General features: G+C 35.5%; 1 protein-coding gene across 4 annotated transcripts in view; it reads right to left on the bottom strand.

The window, feature by feature from the left end:
• The window catches only part of FN1 (fibronectin 1), a 90,870-nt gene that overhangs the window by 12,379 nt on the left and 61,151 nt on the right, over window positions 1-17,340 (bottom strand). For 3 of the 4 annotated variants that reach the window (XM_026673150.2, XM_026673151.2, XM_087949408.1), the window contains exons 29-38: window positions 16,539-16,655; window positions 13,393-13,557; window positions 12,005-12,160; window positions 8,597-8,710; window positions 6,151-6,338; window positions 5,351-5,438; window positions 3,721-3,897; window positions 2,762-2,851; window positions 2,393-2,572; window positions 479-568 (exon numbers count right to left, since the gene is read on the bottom strand). In XM_026673150.2, coding sequence (XP_026528935.1) covers window positions 479-568; window positions 2,393-2,572; window positions 2,762-2,851; window positions 3,721-3,897; window positions 5,351-5,438; window positions 6,151-6,338; window positions 8,597-8,710; window positions 12,005-12,160; window positions 13,393-13,557; window positions 16,539-16,655 — 1,365 coding nt within the window. Of the gene's footprint in view, window positions 1-478; window positions 569-2,392; window positions 2,573-2,761; window positions 2,852-3,720; window positions 3,898-5,350; window positions 5,439-6,150; window positions 6,339-7,420; window positions 7,691-8,596; window positions 8,711-12,004; window positions 12,161-13,392; window positions 13,558-16,538; window positions 16,656-17,340 lie in introns of all 4 variants that reach the window. The other variant, XM_087949409.1, reaches the window with a different exon arrangement.

Genomic DNA, 17,340 nt, shown 5'->3' with positions numbered 1-17,340 from the left:
CATGATAATGATAGAGAAAGTTATTCAACTGGATGTGGACATCTGAAGTGAACTAGAGCAGTTTATCTGGAATACTTCTGCCAAATTCAGAGGCTAAACAGTACTTTAATTTAATCATTGTCAAAGAAAATTCAGCAGAAAGAAAGGTTAACTTTATCATTCATGAAATGATAGTAAGTTAGAATTCTATTGCATACATCAACATTAAGTAATGAGAGGTCATAAACAATGTTTATGTAAGTTACAAAAGTATACTCACTTATCTTCAAATATATAACTGACTGTGGCCAATGAAATAGTAACAATTAACTGCCTTATATTAACATTATCAAATAATTCAAAAGTAAGTACTTTTTAGCTTTTCTTTTGAGATTGATTTGACCATGCAATGCTACGTATGTTTACTCAAGAAATATTTCTCACTGAATTGCATAGGATTTATATGAAGGCACAGGAATGAAATCTAAGCTAAAGGTACCTGTTTTTTTCCTTCCAATCAATGGTTCACTCTTCTGATTGTTCTTTACAGCAGTTATATAAATGATATATTCTGTCCCTGGTTCCAGACCTGATGGAAGAAAAATTTAAAAGGACACTGCATCCAGTTCAGGATTTAGGATGTTCAGAAAGGCAAAGCCTGCTCAGTTTTTAATAACTAAACTATAAGTTTATGAGGATTTTATCTGTTTCTGTGGCTTTATTGCTTTATCTTTTATTACTTTTGTGTAATATATGTTACATTTTTCAAAAGCATTTTATGTTGGTGGTATACAATGTTATAGCATTATAAGTGACATCAGCATTACAAATCATTTAAAAAAAACACCAAATTATCATCTGCCTTCAATCTCCGTGATAGCTTATGATGCAATAAGTACCCATGTGGACTATTCTACTTCAGATTTAAGACAAGAAGGATCAGTTATAAATGGAAAACATGTTAGGATGGGATCAAAATCTACACTTGCCTTCAAAAATCATTAAGTCACTAGGTAGAGAACACATCCTACTTTTGAAAAGCAATGCTTTACTTCATGTCCCAATAATGTATTGTTACTACACAATACACCAGTTCCAATTTGACTAGACTTTTTAAAACAGCTTCATAATATTTAGAAGCAAAAAGATTCCGAGTTCAATCCTCACAATCTTAAAGCGCAGCTGAAAAAAACTTTGCCTGTAAACCCATTGCTATTCCTTGTACTCCAGCAGTTAATAGCAGTTCCAAAGGCTCATTGGTTTTTTTCAAAAATAAATTTTATTGAATAAACATTAAAAACGGTGCAACTTTCTTGGCCATCATTTTGACCATACAAGCTATAGAATAGAGATACACATAACAGTTAATTTCCTTTTTCCCTTATGTTATTAGTATAGGACTAGCTGCATATTATTATATTATATTGCCCTCGGAAGTTGTGGGAGCATCATCACTTGAGACTTTCAGTAAGAGATTGGACTGCCATTTGTCAGAAATGGTGTAGGGTCTCCCACTTGGGCGGGGGGCTGGACTAGATCACCTATAAGATCCCTTCCAACTCTGATTATCTGTTATCTGTTATTTCTATTTACATTTATATATAATTATATACATATTTACAACCGTCTTTTATACTCATGCATTCATATAATCTCATATTTGTCCATTATATTCCATTCTCTTTGGTTTACAAAACTTTAACTTTCATTCCTATAAAGCATCAACCCTTTCTTTCTTTTTCCTTGATTCTAGCCATTGATACATTTTACTCCAGACTTCATAATACTCTGTCTCACTCTTATCTTTGATTTCTAAAGTTAGTCTGTCCATCTCTGCACAGACTAATATTTTCCTTATTATTTCACTTTCTGAAGGGGTATCTTCATTCTTCCAGTTTTGGGAATGCACCAATCTTTCAGCTGTTATTATATGTATCATTAAATATATTGCTCCTTTACTGTATTTCTCATTAATAATTCCCAGTAAGAACGTTTCTGGTCTGAACTCTACTTTCTGGTTAACCATCTCTTCTATCCAAACCTTTATTTTCCACCAGTATTTTTTTGCTTTTATACATTTCCACCACATATGATAATAGGTCCCTATCTCCATGTTACATTTTCAACAATGTGGTGATATACTTTTACTAATTTTGGCCAATCTAGTTGGAGGAAGATGCCATCTGTAAAACATTTTATATTGGTTCTCCTTATATGAAGTTAGCAATGTTGATTTTCTATTTCTTTCCCATAACTTTTGCCAGTTGTCTAACTCAATATTATAACTGAAATTTCAAACTCATTGTTATTCCCTACAACTGCAGAGATTCTAAATGCTGCCAAATTATCTTTCCTCAATACTGTTTGATGTTCCAGTGCAGCGTCAATGAGTTTCATTATGAAAAGTTCATACCTGTGATAGTGGCCTCAGTAATACCAGGATGAGGACGAGGAAATAACTCCCGGGTTGGGCCACCAACTTGCTCATATTTGATTATGTAGCCTGTTATTTTGGTCCGTGGTGGCTGCCAACTGATCAACAAGGAGTTGCTTGTAGTTGTGAGGAAGCGCAGATTGGAAGGTGCATCAATGGCTAAGGAGCAAAACCATTTAAATAAATATTAGTTATTACAATTTCCATGTATTTCAGTCACTGTCATGTGTTTTATCCCATTCTCAGGTGAGTGGAGACAGAAACTAGTCACAGAGAATTGTAAAGAACAAAGATCAAAGAACAAAGCCCTATATTCAGCTCATGGGGATTTTTACTCAGTATCATTACCAGTGGAAGCATCAAGCTCTGCCGGGGAACTGCGAGCATTCTCATTCAGTGCATAGATAAAAATCTTGTAATCAGTGCCAGGTTGCAAGCCTGTAAATCAAAACAAAGTATTAAAAAGAAATTATTGGTGCTTATAGAATGTTCTGGTTGGAGGAAGCCTACATGCTAACATTCATTAAAAATAGGTAGCAAAGGAGCTAAAGAAATTCAGTTCACAAGCCCTAGAGTAGAAAAACTGAGGTAACTCTGTTGCTTTCTTTTGACTGTATTAGAGATATCTGTCTTCCAAATCCCTGCACAATTCTGAAATCATTCTGCAAACAATGAAGAAACAATAACTAAGGGCACTAAGGAAACTGAGGGAATCGAAAATCGAACCAGATTATAATGATCACCTGGGGGCCCAGGACAGAAGATATGATGACAAGAAAGAAATGAACAAGCAGGGAAGTTCTAAAACCTGAATTTCCACAATCACAAAAGACAAGATATCCCAAAGGGGAGCCAAACTGTTTTGGATCTTTAGAAGTTGCACAGAAAAGAAAATCCCACCAATGATTGCTTTTCTCCTACTTATTGCATGGTTATTTGATGGGGGAAATTAATTTATTAAACACACATAGGAAATGTGACTCTTAATATTTGCAACTCAGGACAGGGAGCTCTGAAAAAATGAGCTCTGAAAAATTATAACCCTAACCCTACAAAACTTGGTCCTTCAGCTGTAGCAAAATCAATGTTTTCTGAATTCTCCCTGGAGCTGCCCAGCTGCTTATAGTGTTCTAAACAGGGTAATAAAAAATGGACAAAATACCCTAGTTAAGGTTTAAGTGCTAGAAAGTTAACGGAGTTTGATTTAGTTTTATTCTGCATGATATCCTTAAACAATACATTTCTCTTCCTTCCTGCAAAGTTATCATCATTGAACTTTTCAGGGTATAGAAATGATGCTCACATACCAGTAATGGTGTAGGTTCTAGCATCAGGACCAATTGTTCTTTGAATTGGATTCTGACCACCTGCAGGGATGGCATCTATCTGGAAACCTGTGATTGCCTCTGTCTTGGTGCGCCAGGTAATTGTGATGGTTCGCTCCGTGACATCTGTGACACGAGCCCTACGGGGAGCACTAACATCTACCAAAAAGATAGAATGTCCATCATTAATATAATGGTCACAATGAGCTTAGAAGTTTCAGAGAAAAATATATTAAAATAAATTGCAGTCTACAGTCCATTGACTGATTTTATATAACTGCCAATCTCAATTAATAGATTCAATATTCAATAGATAGAATCTATGTTCTATGTTCAATCCAATCGATTCTGGATGACAAACCATCCTCCACCATGCTGACAATCAGCACCTTGAATTGCATCTGGAAATACAACGGAGTAGTTCCCAAAGTAGTGCTGTTACATGTATTGTGTAATAGCCATCATTAACTGTGCAGCCAGATTTTGTAACAACCTCAAATGCTTTTCAATGGCAGCCCCATGCAGAACTCATTACAATAATCCAAATGAGAGGTAACAATGGCATGAGTGATGAACAAAGCCCCCCAGATCAGGAATAGGGCACAACTGACACACAATCTGAAGGTGTGCAAAGGCCCTCCTCTCAAAGCTGCCATTTGCTTTTCAAGCAGAAGCCACAAGTCTGAGAGGACCCCCAGATTGCGTGCAAAGACTGTCTAAGGCAGTTCTACCTCATTCAGTAGCAAAGATGGAAGAACCTTGTTCCCAGGAGAACTAAATAACCAAAGCCAGTCTGTCTTGCTTGGAATGAGTCGGAGCCCACTGCATCTCGTCCAGCCCCCTATAGCCTCCAGATAGTATAGGATATCCACAGCATCATTCAATGTGTCTGGGTGGAGATCTATAGCTAGGTATCATCTGTATATTGATTATACCTCATCCCAAATGATTGGATCATCTCAGCCAGTAGCTTCACATAGATGTTAAACAGGAGAAGAGAGAATCCATCCCACACAACAGGAGTTGAGGGCTGGATCTCTCCTCTCCTATTCACAGTGACTGAAATTGCCCAAGAACGAAAGGGGAAACCAGGATAGCAATTCAGGAATATTAGGAACATTTTTTTCTTGGCAATTTCACAAGAATGCAACAGTAATCTTATTGGTCCACTATCTCATAGTGCATAACAAAATGACTACATAGAAGCCTGTAGAAGAATATGAGAAAAATAGTCATATCACACTAAGAACCCTACATGACTATATTTCAGTGTCTCTGAATATCAAGGTAGTGCACAGCCAACCTCCTTAGCCATTGATAAACACATAGAGACCTCATTTATTTGTCGAATCCCCTTTCAACATCTTCAAAGCCAATCATACCATATCTTGTAGAAATTTAGTTATGTGCTGTGTGAAGTGGCATTTCCTTTATCTGTCTTGAATTTTAACTTTACTGAATGACATACAATTTTGTTATGTCAAAGATGGAAAACGACCGTATGTATTTTGACAATGGTCCTTTCTTTGTACTTCTGGCCTAAAAAGCCACACAGTGTTTAGCCTTTCAACTCAGTGATTTATGACAATTTTGATTATGTGGGATCACTTACTTTCCAGAGTATTAACTACACCTTGGGTAGGTCTGCTGGTCAAAGAGTCCTTCAGAGCATAGACACTAACTTCATATTTAGTTGCCACCTAGACATTAAAAAAAAACATGTGAAGTTAGGAAATTTGCATCCTTCAAAGAACACACAAGCCATTTTAGTAAAGAACCTCAGTTCCTAACATGACTGTGTATCTGCTGTATTCATGTCTAAAGGGGGTGGTGGTGAGGATTCCCCCCCCCCAACCAAGTGGTTCTCTTCTTTTGCTCCAACAGCCCAAACATTAATACCCAAGCCTAACATGGATATGGCTTCTATTAATGGACTAGGAGGGAAGAAAACTGTATCTCCTACTGCAATCTCTTGGTCTTCAAAAATTGCTTCAAATATTTTAAAGTTATGGGAAAGGCCTGAAATGGAGAAGAACAGGAAAAGGAACTCCTATTTCACCATACTGGTACCCATCCTTATTTCTCCTTCTGTATCTTAGATGTTTTACAAAGAGAAAAAAACCTCAGGCTTGGATAATTACCCTATGCAACTTGCTACATATGTAAATGTATTTATACAACTCTTAAAAGATGGGTAATCTTTTTCTTAAAAGATTAATTTTAATTATGAAGAGAAACAAGGATGAAAAATGTTCATGTTTAATTTATGTCTTCTAAATAATTATCTTCAAGTCCAATTGATTTTATAAATACTAAATAAAACTGTACATAAGTTATATTTTTCTCCCACTATATTTTAAATTGCTGCAAAACAAGTATATCAAATCAACAACAATAATAAAAAAGTATTACCATTAGTCCAGAGATAACAGCAGATGTGCTATCTGGAGCAAGGTTAATTTCTTTCATTGGGCCATTCTTTTCCTTGGGATTTATTCTCACTCGATATCCAGTAAGCTTCACATTTGGTGCAGTCCAAGTTAGTGTGAGACTTGTTGGAGCAACCTGAATAAACTTCAGATTCGTAGGAGGTGGGATTGCTGTTAAATTTAGAATTACAAATTGAGATTACATGGAAAGAACTCAATAATACAAAAAGCCATATAAGACTTTTAACTGCTATCAGTTCAATATTTTCATTTTATTGTTACAATTACAACAGCTTTTTGAAAGTTTTCATGCATTGTAAATGAAAGCTAGAAAATTAGTCTAAACCATCTTTCCTATTGAACATAGGTCAGTAAATTTCAAAAATACGCTTATCTCTTTTGAAATTAAAAAACATTGTCCCACAATGCAAAATAACAAATGAGCCATGACATGGACATGGACATATACATGCTGCAAAAATGACAAGGTAAATTGATATAGTAGAGACTAAAGGTGAAGGTACAAAGAAACCCACCCATTTTCTTCCTAGGAAATGAATGTTTTGAGACTGGTCACAGTCACCATATCATCAATGTCACAATTAAATAAAATTCACAGTGATAGCCATTTTGAGAGAAAACAGCAAAAATGTTTTCAAAATGCCAAACGATTTCTAAAACAACTGTATAGTTCTGTTCTATAACATTTGGTTTTAGAAAAGGGAATATAAAGAATCCTTTCTCAATTATTGTGATCAGGATTTGAGCCAGAGGAAATTCCTACTTAAAAAATTAAAACAAAATGTTCACGCAAATGTCATAAATCTAGATCTAATCCTTGTTGCGCCACCTATGGCCCCTCAAATCTATACTACAGCTGAAATATATTATATATACACACATATTACATATATATAATATCTGAGTTATTATATCAGCTGCAGAAAAAGGGAAGCTGTACAAAGTTAGAGAAGGAACAGCATCTATCTTTGGGTTAAAAATATCTGATACTAAAACATTTTTCTTTTGTTTGTGCATGGATGTGGAATTTTGTGTGTGTTTCCATGTCTCCAATGTTGCACAGTATGTTTTGCTTCTATTAATCCTCCTTATAATTACTCATTTATGTTGCTCCGATCCCATACCTCAGCACTGCATACCCCAAGTACTTCAAAGATAATTAGTTGCAATTGGATTCCTTCACAAGAAGGAACAGCTATCATGGCCACCAGGTGACATTATTTCTTGTATACCTGTGGTCTGGGTCCCAATCAAAGGTAGGCTTTCCAAGTCATTGTGCAAGGCAACAATGTAAACAGTATACTCAGAACCCGGCCTGAGGCCATGCAGCTCCGCAGTGTCGTCTTCACCATCTGGAGCAGGGAATAGTTCCTGGATTCCATCCTCAGGGCTTGAATAGGTCACCCTGTATCCGGTGACTTGCCCCTGTGGGCTTTCCCAAGCAATTTTGATGGAATCGACATCCACTGCAGTGAATGCCAGTCCTTTAGGACGGTCAATGTCTGTTAGGCAAATTAATGGTGAAAGGTTAAGCAGAGGAGGACGCAAAGCAGATTTGGGGTAGCACAAAGCGCCCTTGTTATAAGCATGCAAAGCATTCTTGTTTTTACACATCAAGAAATAGAATTCATTTTTCTCCTTCCTGAAGTATCACATAAAGACTCTTATAACATCACAGCTAATTGATTACAGGTTGATCTTACTGTTACCTTGAAAAGAAGTTTCCTTTTGTTCAGTGGGCTTACTTCCAGTTAAATGAGAGTGAGACTGCAGCCTCTTACTACTGCTCATATACCTATTTATTTGTGGGATGACGGCTTCAGTGTGAGTAGCACTAAATCCCAAACAGGTTATTTGATTTGATTTTGTGTCAAACAAAGGCAAATTTTGGTTAAAAAAATTATTTTAAATCCTGGATTTAAATTTCTTCATATTTTCTAATGCAAAGGCCTCTTTTATTACTTATTTGCTGCTCACAAGTTCCTGAGAGGAATAAAAAAGTTAGATATATGACCTATATATCTATACCCAAAGTAGTATTTTGTTTTGTAATATGCCCAGAGTCTATTGGAGTGGACAACTATATTAAATTTGACAAATAAAGAATAAAAAATGTTGCATTGTAAATAAATAGTACATAAAGAAGAATTGATTTTCTTCAGTTAGATTATCTTTTCCAAATTATTTACCAATTAATGTTTCTGAGACTTATAATTTTCGTTTTTAGTGTAAGCAGTTTGTGGGTAAAAATGTAGTAAAATAGCTTTTTCATGACATAACTATGAGAAAAGTATAGTTTTTGCCATTTTCTCAAAAATTTTGATAATAAACATAATGTCCCGAGATATTCAGGTATGTGCAGACATTGTTCTCCTACTATGAAATGTGGGAAATGTGAATTTACATACTTGTAACAACTTTCTCAACCAAAGGCTTGCTTTCTCCATTTGGCCCTTGGGCATAGACGCTAACCACATACTCAATTGTAGGTTGTAGTTCATCAATTGTGACTTCGGTTTGTTCTGCAATACATAAAAATATATTTATATATGGTCTCAGTTATTCAGTTGCCCATCAAGAAGAAAGATAACTAGTTCTAAATAATCCTAGGATAGGATTATTTTGCATAGAAACTGTTTCAGAGTAAAAAGAAACAATTTTAACAGATTTCACATGTCACAAATATTTTGACAATGTAAATGCAGAAATACTTTTCTCTAGAAATAGTCCATGGTATCTGTTAGGAATATGAGTCACCTAACAGCTATTTGGGTTAGAAATATATAAACCAGGATAGACATTTTAATACTGTATCTTTAAGAAAATGCAAAAAAAGTGTAATTGGGTGTGGTTTCTCAAACAGCCATAAGATGGAGCCAGAAACCCGGGTTGTCTTAGTGAGTCTCAGTGAGTCTGTTTCCTTCTGTTGGAGAGTTTTGCCGTTCTTTCTAATTGTCTGATATTCATGGATTTGATGTAAGTCTGATACTGGACTGTTTTTTGACACTGGACTTTGTTATTGGATTATCCCTGGACTGAAGACTGACTTACCTGTGAATGACTTTGGACTGCTTGTTTTTGAACTTTGCCTAAAACCTTTATTGAAAGTAAAAAAACCTACATTTACCGTACAGTGTATCTGTGTGCTGTGTGTGTATTATTCAAAACACTACTCTCAATACGTCTCTCTGTATGCGCTCATTCTCCTAACGGGGAATTACCTCAACAGTATCCATTGTGTTTCAGTGTTTTTAAAAACAGATCGTCATCAGATTAAACGTCATCGTTTAATCACATGTAAATCACATGATTAATAAGACCTACATTTTTGGCAAGCATTCTTTTAGCAGGTGTTGGAACAACTATTCCTGTTTTAGAACAACATCTCAAAATATGCCCAATGTAGAGAAGTTTGCTTATATATAATATATGACTCCAGTCTTATATAGTAGCAACTGCTGGTATTCCAAGTTTCAAATATAGTTAAGGCATTTTTTTTCCTTTAAATAATGGGTCCCCATGCCTAACATAAATTGCTTTTAAAATCTTCTAGAAAGAGACTCAAAAATTATTTGTTACTTGTGATACAGTCTTCATACTAAGCAATTTATTGATTTATTGAATCAACTACATCTGCTTGATTTTCCATAATATACTAAGTCAAAACCACCACAATTTGTATACTAAAACTGGATAGGAAAAATGCATTGCTTTCTCAAATGCTGGTCAATGTGACTGTGTATCATCAAAGGCTATGAGTTCAAACAAACCAAACAGCTATCATCATTTCCAAAAATGCAAAGTAGAATGATTATGACATAATTAATAACACAATTATTAACATCTTTATAAAATATTCAAAATGTCTGTATAAAGAGATACTCATTTCTTCTAACACTGGGGGCAGTGATAACTCAAGAATTCTGCCACGTTTTATATTCCACAGGAGACATGCTAAGATTACAGTGGGTGGCTGTCAAGCTATTTATCTTCTCCCAAGCATTATTATATAGGATTTTATATTTACAGTGCCATGTAGCAACTACATTTTATTGTTTTACCAGTTCTCCTTTTTAATGTTCTTTAATATCTTAATCAAATCAAATCTTTTATGGCCATAGACCAATGTAAGTAATGTTTTAGTAATATTATATTCTGCAGTAAATTTTGGTCTCCAGGTAGGTATAAAAACAGTACTTTTAAAGTACAGGAACTGACTTGCAGATCTTGATATCTTGAGAAGCAAGGAGAGAAATCAGCCACTCAAACAATTAAGTATGAGATGCTTTGGGTTTTTAAAGGTTAAACTCAGCACCTTCAATGGCACTATGAAAAAAATGGGCAGAGTAGATATTTTTCAGCAAAGCACTGTAATCTTTTGTCTAACTCTCTGTTTATCTATCTGGTTCCCACATTCATCATCAATGGAAGTTTTTAGACATTCTTAAAAAATAGTCCAACATAGATCATATTATATCATCTAATTACATTTACTGCATTGTAATCAGACCAGCTCAGGAACAAACTATAATATGCAAGCATGTTCCTTACTACTGCCACAATTCAGAAATCTAACCCAATTTTCTAATGAGCAATTGCACATCTCTCTTGTCTCAGGGCATAATTCTAGCTTATTCATACTCATCTATTCCATTATCAAACATAAGCAACTATCCAAGGAATTAAATGCTTCCATAGCATTACACATTAAACAGAAGTGGATCAGGGGGCTTTGGAATATAGTGGAACATAAGGGATAAAATGGGACTCTGTGGAAAGCCAATAGTAATCCCTCAGCAACATTATCAGAATGTTGCCCAACACTGCAAAACAGCCCACCCAAACAAAGCTACTAATTCACCACTTCATCAAGATAGCAAAAAAAAAAAAAAAATATTGTTGAAGTACAATTACAAGTACCTTCACCAAAAATGAAATATTTAATATTGGCTATGGCTTTCTAATTCTTGGCTCTCTCTCTTAAGCAGGAGAAAGTCATATCTCTCACAAGAAATTCTTGTTCACTTCCCAGAAGCCCATGTTATGGCTGATTTAATTGAGAATTGAGTGAACAATTTCATATTTGCATTTCCTCAAAATTTACAAACTGTAAAGAACCCAAAATTAAAAGCAGTTGCTAAGGCTGTATTTTATGGCCTAACTCAAGATAAACCAGAGAACAGGTCTGAAAAGAATCATGTAAATTCCCCTAGCAAGCCTTTCCTTGAAAAGAGATTCCACAAACAATAACAAAAAAAATCTGGTCTATTCTGTGACCAGAAGGCAGAGAAGTAAATGTTCTTCATTAATCCATGGCCATGGAATAAAATTCCATGGTAGTAACACACCCTTGATCCCTTTTTGACTTGAAATTTCTTCCATTTGTCATCCCTCTTAATTTATTGCTCTTAGTTCCCCATGAAAACAAATCTGGCTCAACTCTACAAAGAAAACAATGTGCTTAGAAGTGACAGGTTTCCAAAGTGGTGGCTTCTGTATTCTACAGACTAGCCAGAGTTCTGACAATCACTCTAACTAGTAAAGCAGAAAGATCTCCAAGCTTACTGAGATTCAATCTCAACATTTCTTAGGTGGACCGTGTGGTATTAATGGTATGATGCCAGTTTTTCCATAGATCTCAGCACATCTTTCCAAGTCTTCACAATTTCCTTCTCTTCTGCAAAACCTCCCAAAGACATAATAGACAATCATAATCCCCCATTCTACTTGCAAACGAGTCAAATTAAAATTAGTTTCCTTACTTTCATTGAAATACTCAGATTGCATCCTGCTTCCTGTGATTTCTTTGTGCTTACCTGCAGAAAGAACTCTAGTTTTGGTGGGGCTACGGTTATCCTTGGGGGAAGCTGTCACTCTATAACCAGTCACTGGGGAAGAAGAAGGCTGCCACTGCACAGTAAGGCTGTTGTCTTGAACATCAGTAACTTCTAGCTGCGATGGTGTATCAACCTCTGCGCATGAAAATTTAACTTTCAATGTTAGATTTTGTCCTTCAGGTTCCGATTTTCTGAAATCCTAACATCACATTGTTATTATTGTTATTACCACCACCATCACCAGCACCTTTGGTCAGGATGCCTCTTGGCGAAGCACAAAAAAACAGATTAAGAATCACAATTTCAATATAACAAGAAATCAGTGAAGCATAAAATTAAGCTTATTCAAAATTATGCAAGACTGCAATTTCAAAACAGAGAACTAGAAGTCAAAACTATTACTGCAATTATTCAATAAAACTGGCAACCAAAGGAATACATAGCACCTTGTTACTTTGTATTAATTCCTGGTTGTATCAATTGAATCTTCCTACCATATTAAAACACTCAGGATGCCCCACTATGAGAGATTATGCAGGAAGCTAATATAGAGAACGAATGTTCTTCATACAGTTCTTTTTCAGATCCATTATGGCAGTTCTGTAAAGGTTGAGGTTCCATCCTAAGATCTATTGCTACTATTAAACATTGTTTTAAAAATATTAAGGTTAACATACTAATTTTTCTTTTCTTTTAGTTAATGCTTTCTTTGTACATTTTTACAGTTTATTTCAGTTACACCTAACATTGCTCTCATTCTGCTTAGAATAATGTGGTAGCAATTATTGGAGATCTTTCATCATTCTAAATCAAATGGTGTTAGTTTCCTTTTACCTACTCCTTCTTACGGAAGTCTCTCCTTAGGAAGCACCAGGAATATGTATTAGACCTTGTTGATCCTAATTCCAGATACTAAAAAAAATCAACAAGGGAAAGCTGATGCTCTGATTTACAAGTTTTTTAAATTTGGTTTATAGTGTTTCCTTACTCATTACCTTTCTTGGCAACTGGTTCTGCTAAAGTTTACCATTAGGAACCCCTATCATCCTTGTTGCTTTTTCTACTTTGTCTGTATCTCTCTTAGGTGCCTGTTTCAATTTCTTTGTATCCTTTCAAATGATAGCTAAACTTTTAAAAATTAAAACAACTGTTAACCATCCTCATCTAATCCAAAAGACTCAGAAATAAAAAACATGTTTCCTTTTACTGTTGCAAAACATTTCAGTACACCATAAAAGCAAAATGTAAATATTTTCAATGTTGCAAATGATCAGAGCAAACAGAAAACGTTCTGAGCATATAACAGATTAAATGAAGGCAATAGACTGTGTCTTTGTCTATTTAATCCAAACAGAAAACAGGTTTACCTATTCGGTAATTTATGCTGACAGGTTTGCTACTGGCAGGACTGTCCCCTCGCCCAGTGACAGCATACACAGTGATGGTATAATCTACTCCAGGCTTAAGACCAGGAATCGTAGCAGTGGAGACATGACCAGGAACAGTAAACTCTTGAACAGGCCCACTGCCACCTGAGGGTAATAGTGCAAAACAATTAGAGATTAGTCCTCCACCTCCTCTTCACCATCATCATCATCATCATGAACTGCTTTCCAATTTTTCCCCTTCGGTTCAATTCTCTGACATTGCTTGGACAAGTCCCTCCAGTTTTCTTAACAATGTTTTTCAGAAATGTCTTGCCATTACTTATGAAATCCTAGTATTAATATGCGTTTGTTTTAAAGTAGTTATTCAAAATTTCAATGTTCCATTTTAATGCCATCTTTCAACATCTAATCTTTCCCTCTAGTTATTGCTTTTATTCTATTATATAAAAAAATGTGTGCTAATATTCCCCCTATTTCTTATTTCTACCTCTATTCTGACTTCTAGTCTGGCCACCATTACTAATCCTAGTGTTAGTACACATGCTTATGTTAAGATATAGTCCTTTATTATTTAATTATTCAGTGTTTCAATGTGCCATTCTAGTGCCAATCACCATATTATTTAAACATACTTAATAATACCATCTTTCAATCTCTAATTTTTCCATCTAGTTATTACTTTATATAAGTGTGTGTATTCTTATTTCTACCTCTATTCTAGTTTTTAATCAGGCCATCATTATATTAAAAAAGAAAGAAAGAAAAAAATATTTCCTTTCTATCCATCATCTCTTGTCCATTTTAATACTTCAATTCTTATTCGTTTTTTAGCTTGCCTCCCATACTCTTGGATCGTTGTCTCTATCTACATCTGTATCTTAACTGTTCAGTCTAAACATTTCTCCCATCTCTATCCTCCTTTGCTGCCAGGTCTCCATAGTATCTACCCAAGCCCCTATATCCCTTTCAAAAGTATCTTCCTGCTTATCCAATTCTATTTTTAAATCTCTTAAAGTACTTTCCCCTTGGTTTATTTCACCAGTCATTATTATTTTTATCTTCTCCTTCTCATCTTCTTGCTTTATTTGCTGGTTTGTCTGTTCTATCTTTTCCTCCATTTTTTCTGTTGTCTCCTCTCTTTCCTGGAATTGTTGGTCTTCATTATCAGTTGCAGGGTATTTTCTATTTTCCAATTTATGCCATGCAATAAGTTCTTTATCTCCCTGTAATTCTTTGTGTCCTTAATGCTTTGCAACATCAATGCCATTTCTTTTGAAATTTCACTTATCTCCCTCTGATGGAGCATCTTGTCTTATATTAGTAAGTCCCGCTCTTACTCAACAGTCCAAAAACAATATATTCAAGCCTAATGTTGCTCCTCAGAAAGCACAATACTCATAGTTCTTTATATTCCAGGATAATTCAATCAGTTCCATTTAGATAGTCCAAGAAGCTTTCCAAAAATCAGAAGTCACTTTACTTTACTTGAGAGTCTTCCTTATTCCCACAGTTGAGTATCACCACAGTCCTCCAGATGAATATTGTTTATTTCTCTTATCAGAAACTTTCTCAGGCTTGTAGGGGTATGGTATATTTTCCATTCATCAGCAGGTGGCACCCTCAGTTTAGGTTTCAGGATTGTTTCAAATGTAACAAGTTATTTAATCCAATTTTAATTCAATTTATAGAAGGAAAGTCAATTATTCAAGTAGATCCTTCCAGCATTTTAAAATGCCTTTCCAAAACAATGCCTACCCAGTTTGAAAGTCCAATTTTCTATGTTTTAAAAAGTCTTTAGCATTTTTCCCCTCAGTTCCTTTCTTTCGGGTCTAGGATTTTTCTCTGTATAATTGTTCGCTGCTTTAACAAACAGTTCTAAGAGTCTCTTTTCATAGATTTTCTCTTTTTTTCTTTTAAAGTTAGGGTCTAAATAAAAAAGGAATCTTCTCACCCAGCTCCAGTCACTGTTAATCTACACAGCTCCTGCACTTTCTTTGTTGCCTCGGCTGTCCCAGTTTCACAGCAGCCATAATGTCTGCCTCTTCTCCTCGTCATAGATGAAGGCAAGAAGCCCTGAGCCGAGCAGAAGAGCTGCGGCTCTCCGCAACCTGCAGGGCGCCCCTCTTCACCTCACCACCCCTACAAGGTGGCTCTAACTCTTTTCGGAGCCCTCTAACAGGGAGAACTTGGCGCGGGAGCACAGAGACCCGCTCCTCTCATCCAATCTCGTTGTCATATCAGCCAGAAGTCCCGAAAAATGTATATACTGTTATGACCAGCCACAGCAATTAATGGTTTAGTAGCATCTTCTAACTAAACTATAAAAATATCTGAAAAACCAGAATAGATAATTTAACCTAGTTCTTGGCTGTTGTAAAATAACTTGCATCAAAGATATCTCCAAAAGTTATTTCAAAAGTTTTCTCAAAACTCCAAGAATGCAGCTCTAAAGGTGTATTTTAAACTAATAGTCTGCCTTCCTTAGTTATTGAAACCCTTTATCCATGGACTATACCCAGCAGATATTCTAAATAATTGCTGCTATTTTCTAACACCGAAGAGCCATTTCTGGCTGAAGGAAAGGAGCCCTTCTATGAGGAGTAAAGAGACATTCCAGCTTGGAATTGGTTCAAGAAAAGAACTGTCTGAAGTTAAACCTTTGGGTTTCCATCTGCCATTTCCCAAGAGAGGTAGACAGTTTGGTGAGATTCTAGTAATATCGGTGATCAACAATTAAGTACCTATTTGGGTCTGTTCATGAATGATTCTTGGTTGCATGGACCTGACATCTACAGTTTAAAATATAATGTGTGAAGTCATCCATTAAGTGCTTCTAAATTTGTATTACATTATGATCAAACAATATAAATCTGTATATTACAATTATACTAAGACTGTCTGAGTCATAATTTCAAATCTCGTTGGATTCAGATCTGCTATGTGCTACTGATTTTTTTTTTTAAAGTGAGAAGGACATTTTTTTAGGAACACCCTTTATCACCTTTCTAACTCATATTCCATTACCAGGTATCATTGATTTTTATGCATTGCTGTTACCATCCCCTTATTTTTTTCAGTTGAAGGCTAATCTTTTCTTACAAATATCAGCATCCAATAGTGCTCACCTGTTTCTCCATATGTGATTCTGTAGTATCGAACTGTAACAGCAGGTGCATCCCAAGAAATGACTAGACTAGTGGGGCCAGTAGCAGTCACATGTAGATCTCTTGGAACATCAGAAACTAGGAATATTTTTAACAGCAATGTTTAATATTTATGTCATTAATCTTTTAATTGTTATACTATATATATATATATATATATATATATATATATATATATATATATATATCCATTTTTGCAGACTTTAAAGTTTCCCAAATCACGCTGCCAAAATACAGTGACAAAGGGGTAATTTTCAGATATGGGATTCCTCCTCTTTGTAAAGCAATTAAGACAGAAATAAGTATGGGTAGGCTTTGCATACCTAGTTGAGGAAGCCCACATGGGCTGAATTTTCAATTCTGCCAACTTCAACATACTTCATTGCTTCTTTAGTGCCTTTGGGGCCCAATTTACCCCAACTCTCCAAAATAGTACAATTGCTTTGTCCTGCCCAAACCTGTACCACATAATGACCACTAAAGTCTTACTGCAGAGATTATTAGGGAATGCATGCTTTAAAATTATTAATGAAATGATCCAGCAGCCAAGTGTCTGACAAGCATCAAAACAGAAGCCCCAGCCCTTTTCCAAGTGCAATACAAGGTTGCACACATGCCCATAGAGTCTGAATGGGAGCTGGCAGCACCTCTCAACTTTCATATTCTCATCTCACTCGCAGCACCTCTCTACTTTGGATTAAGGAGTCTGAAAAAAACACTGCAACGTTAACAGCAGAGAGGTCCTGTGTTCACAAGGTCCAAA

Source organism: Notechis scutatus, chromosome 1, assembly GCF_049901735.1.
Source record: "Notechis scutatus isolate UNSWTSFEM ecotype Mainland chromosome 1, rNotScu1.2, whole genome shotgun sequence".
NCBI lineage: Eukaryota > Metazoa > Chordata > Lepidosauria > Squamata > Elapidae > Notechis > Notechis scutatus.
Note: the sequence above shows the minus strand (reverse complement) of the source record. Positions and strands in the feature narration are given on the sequence as shown.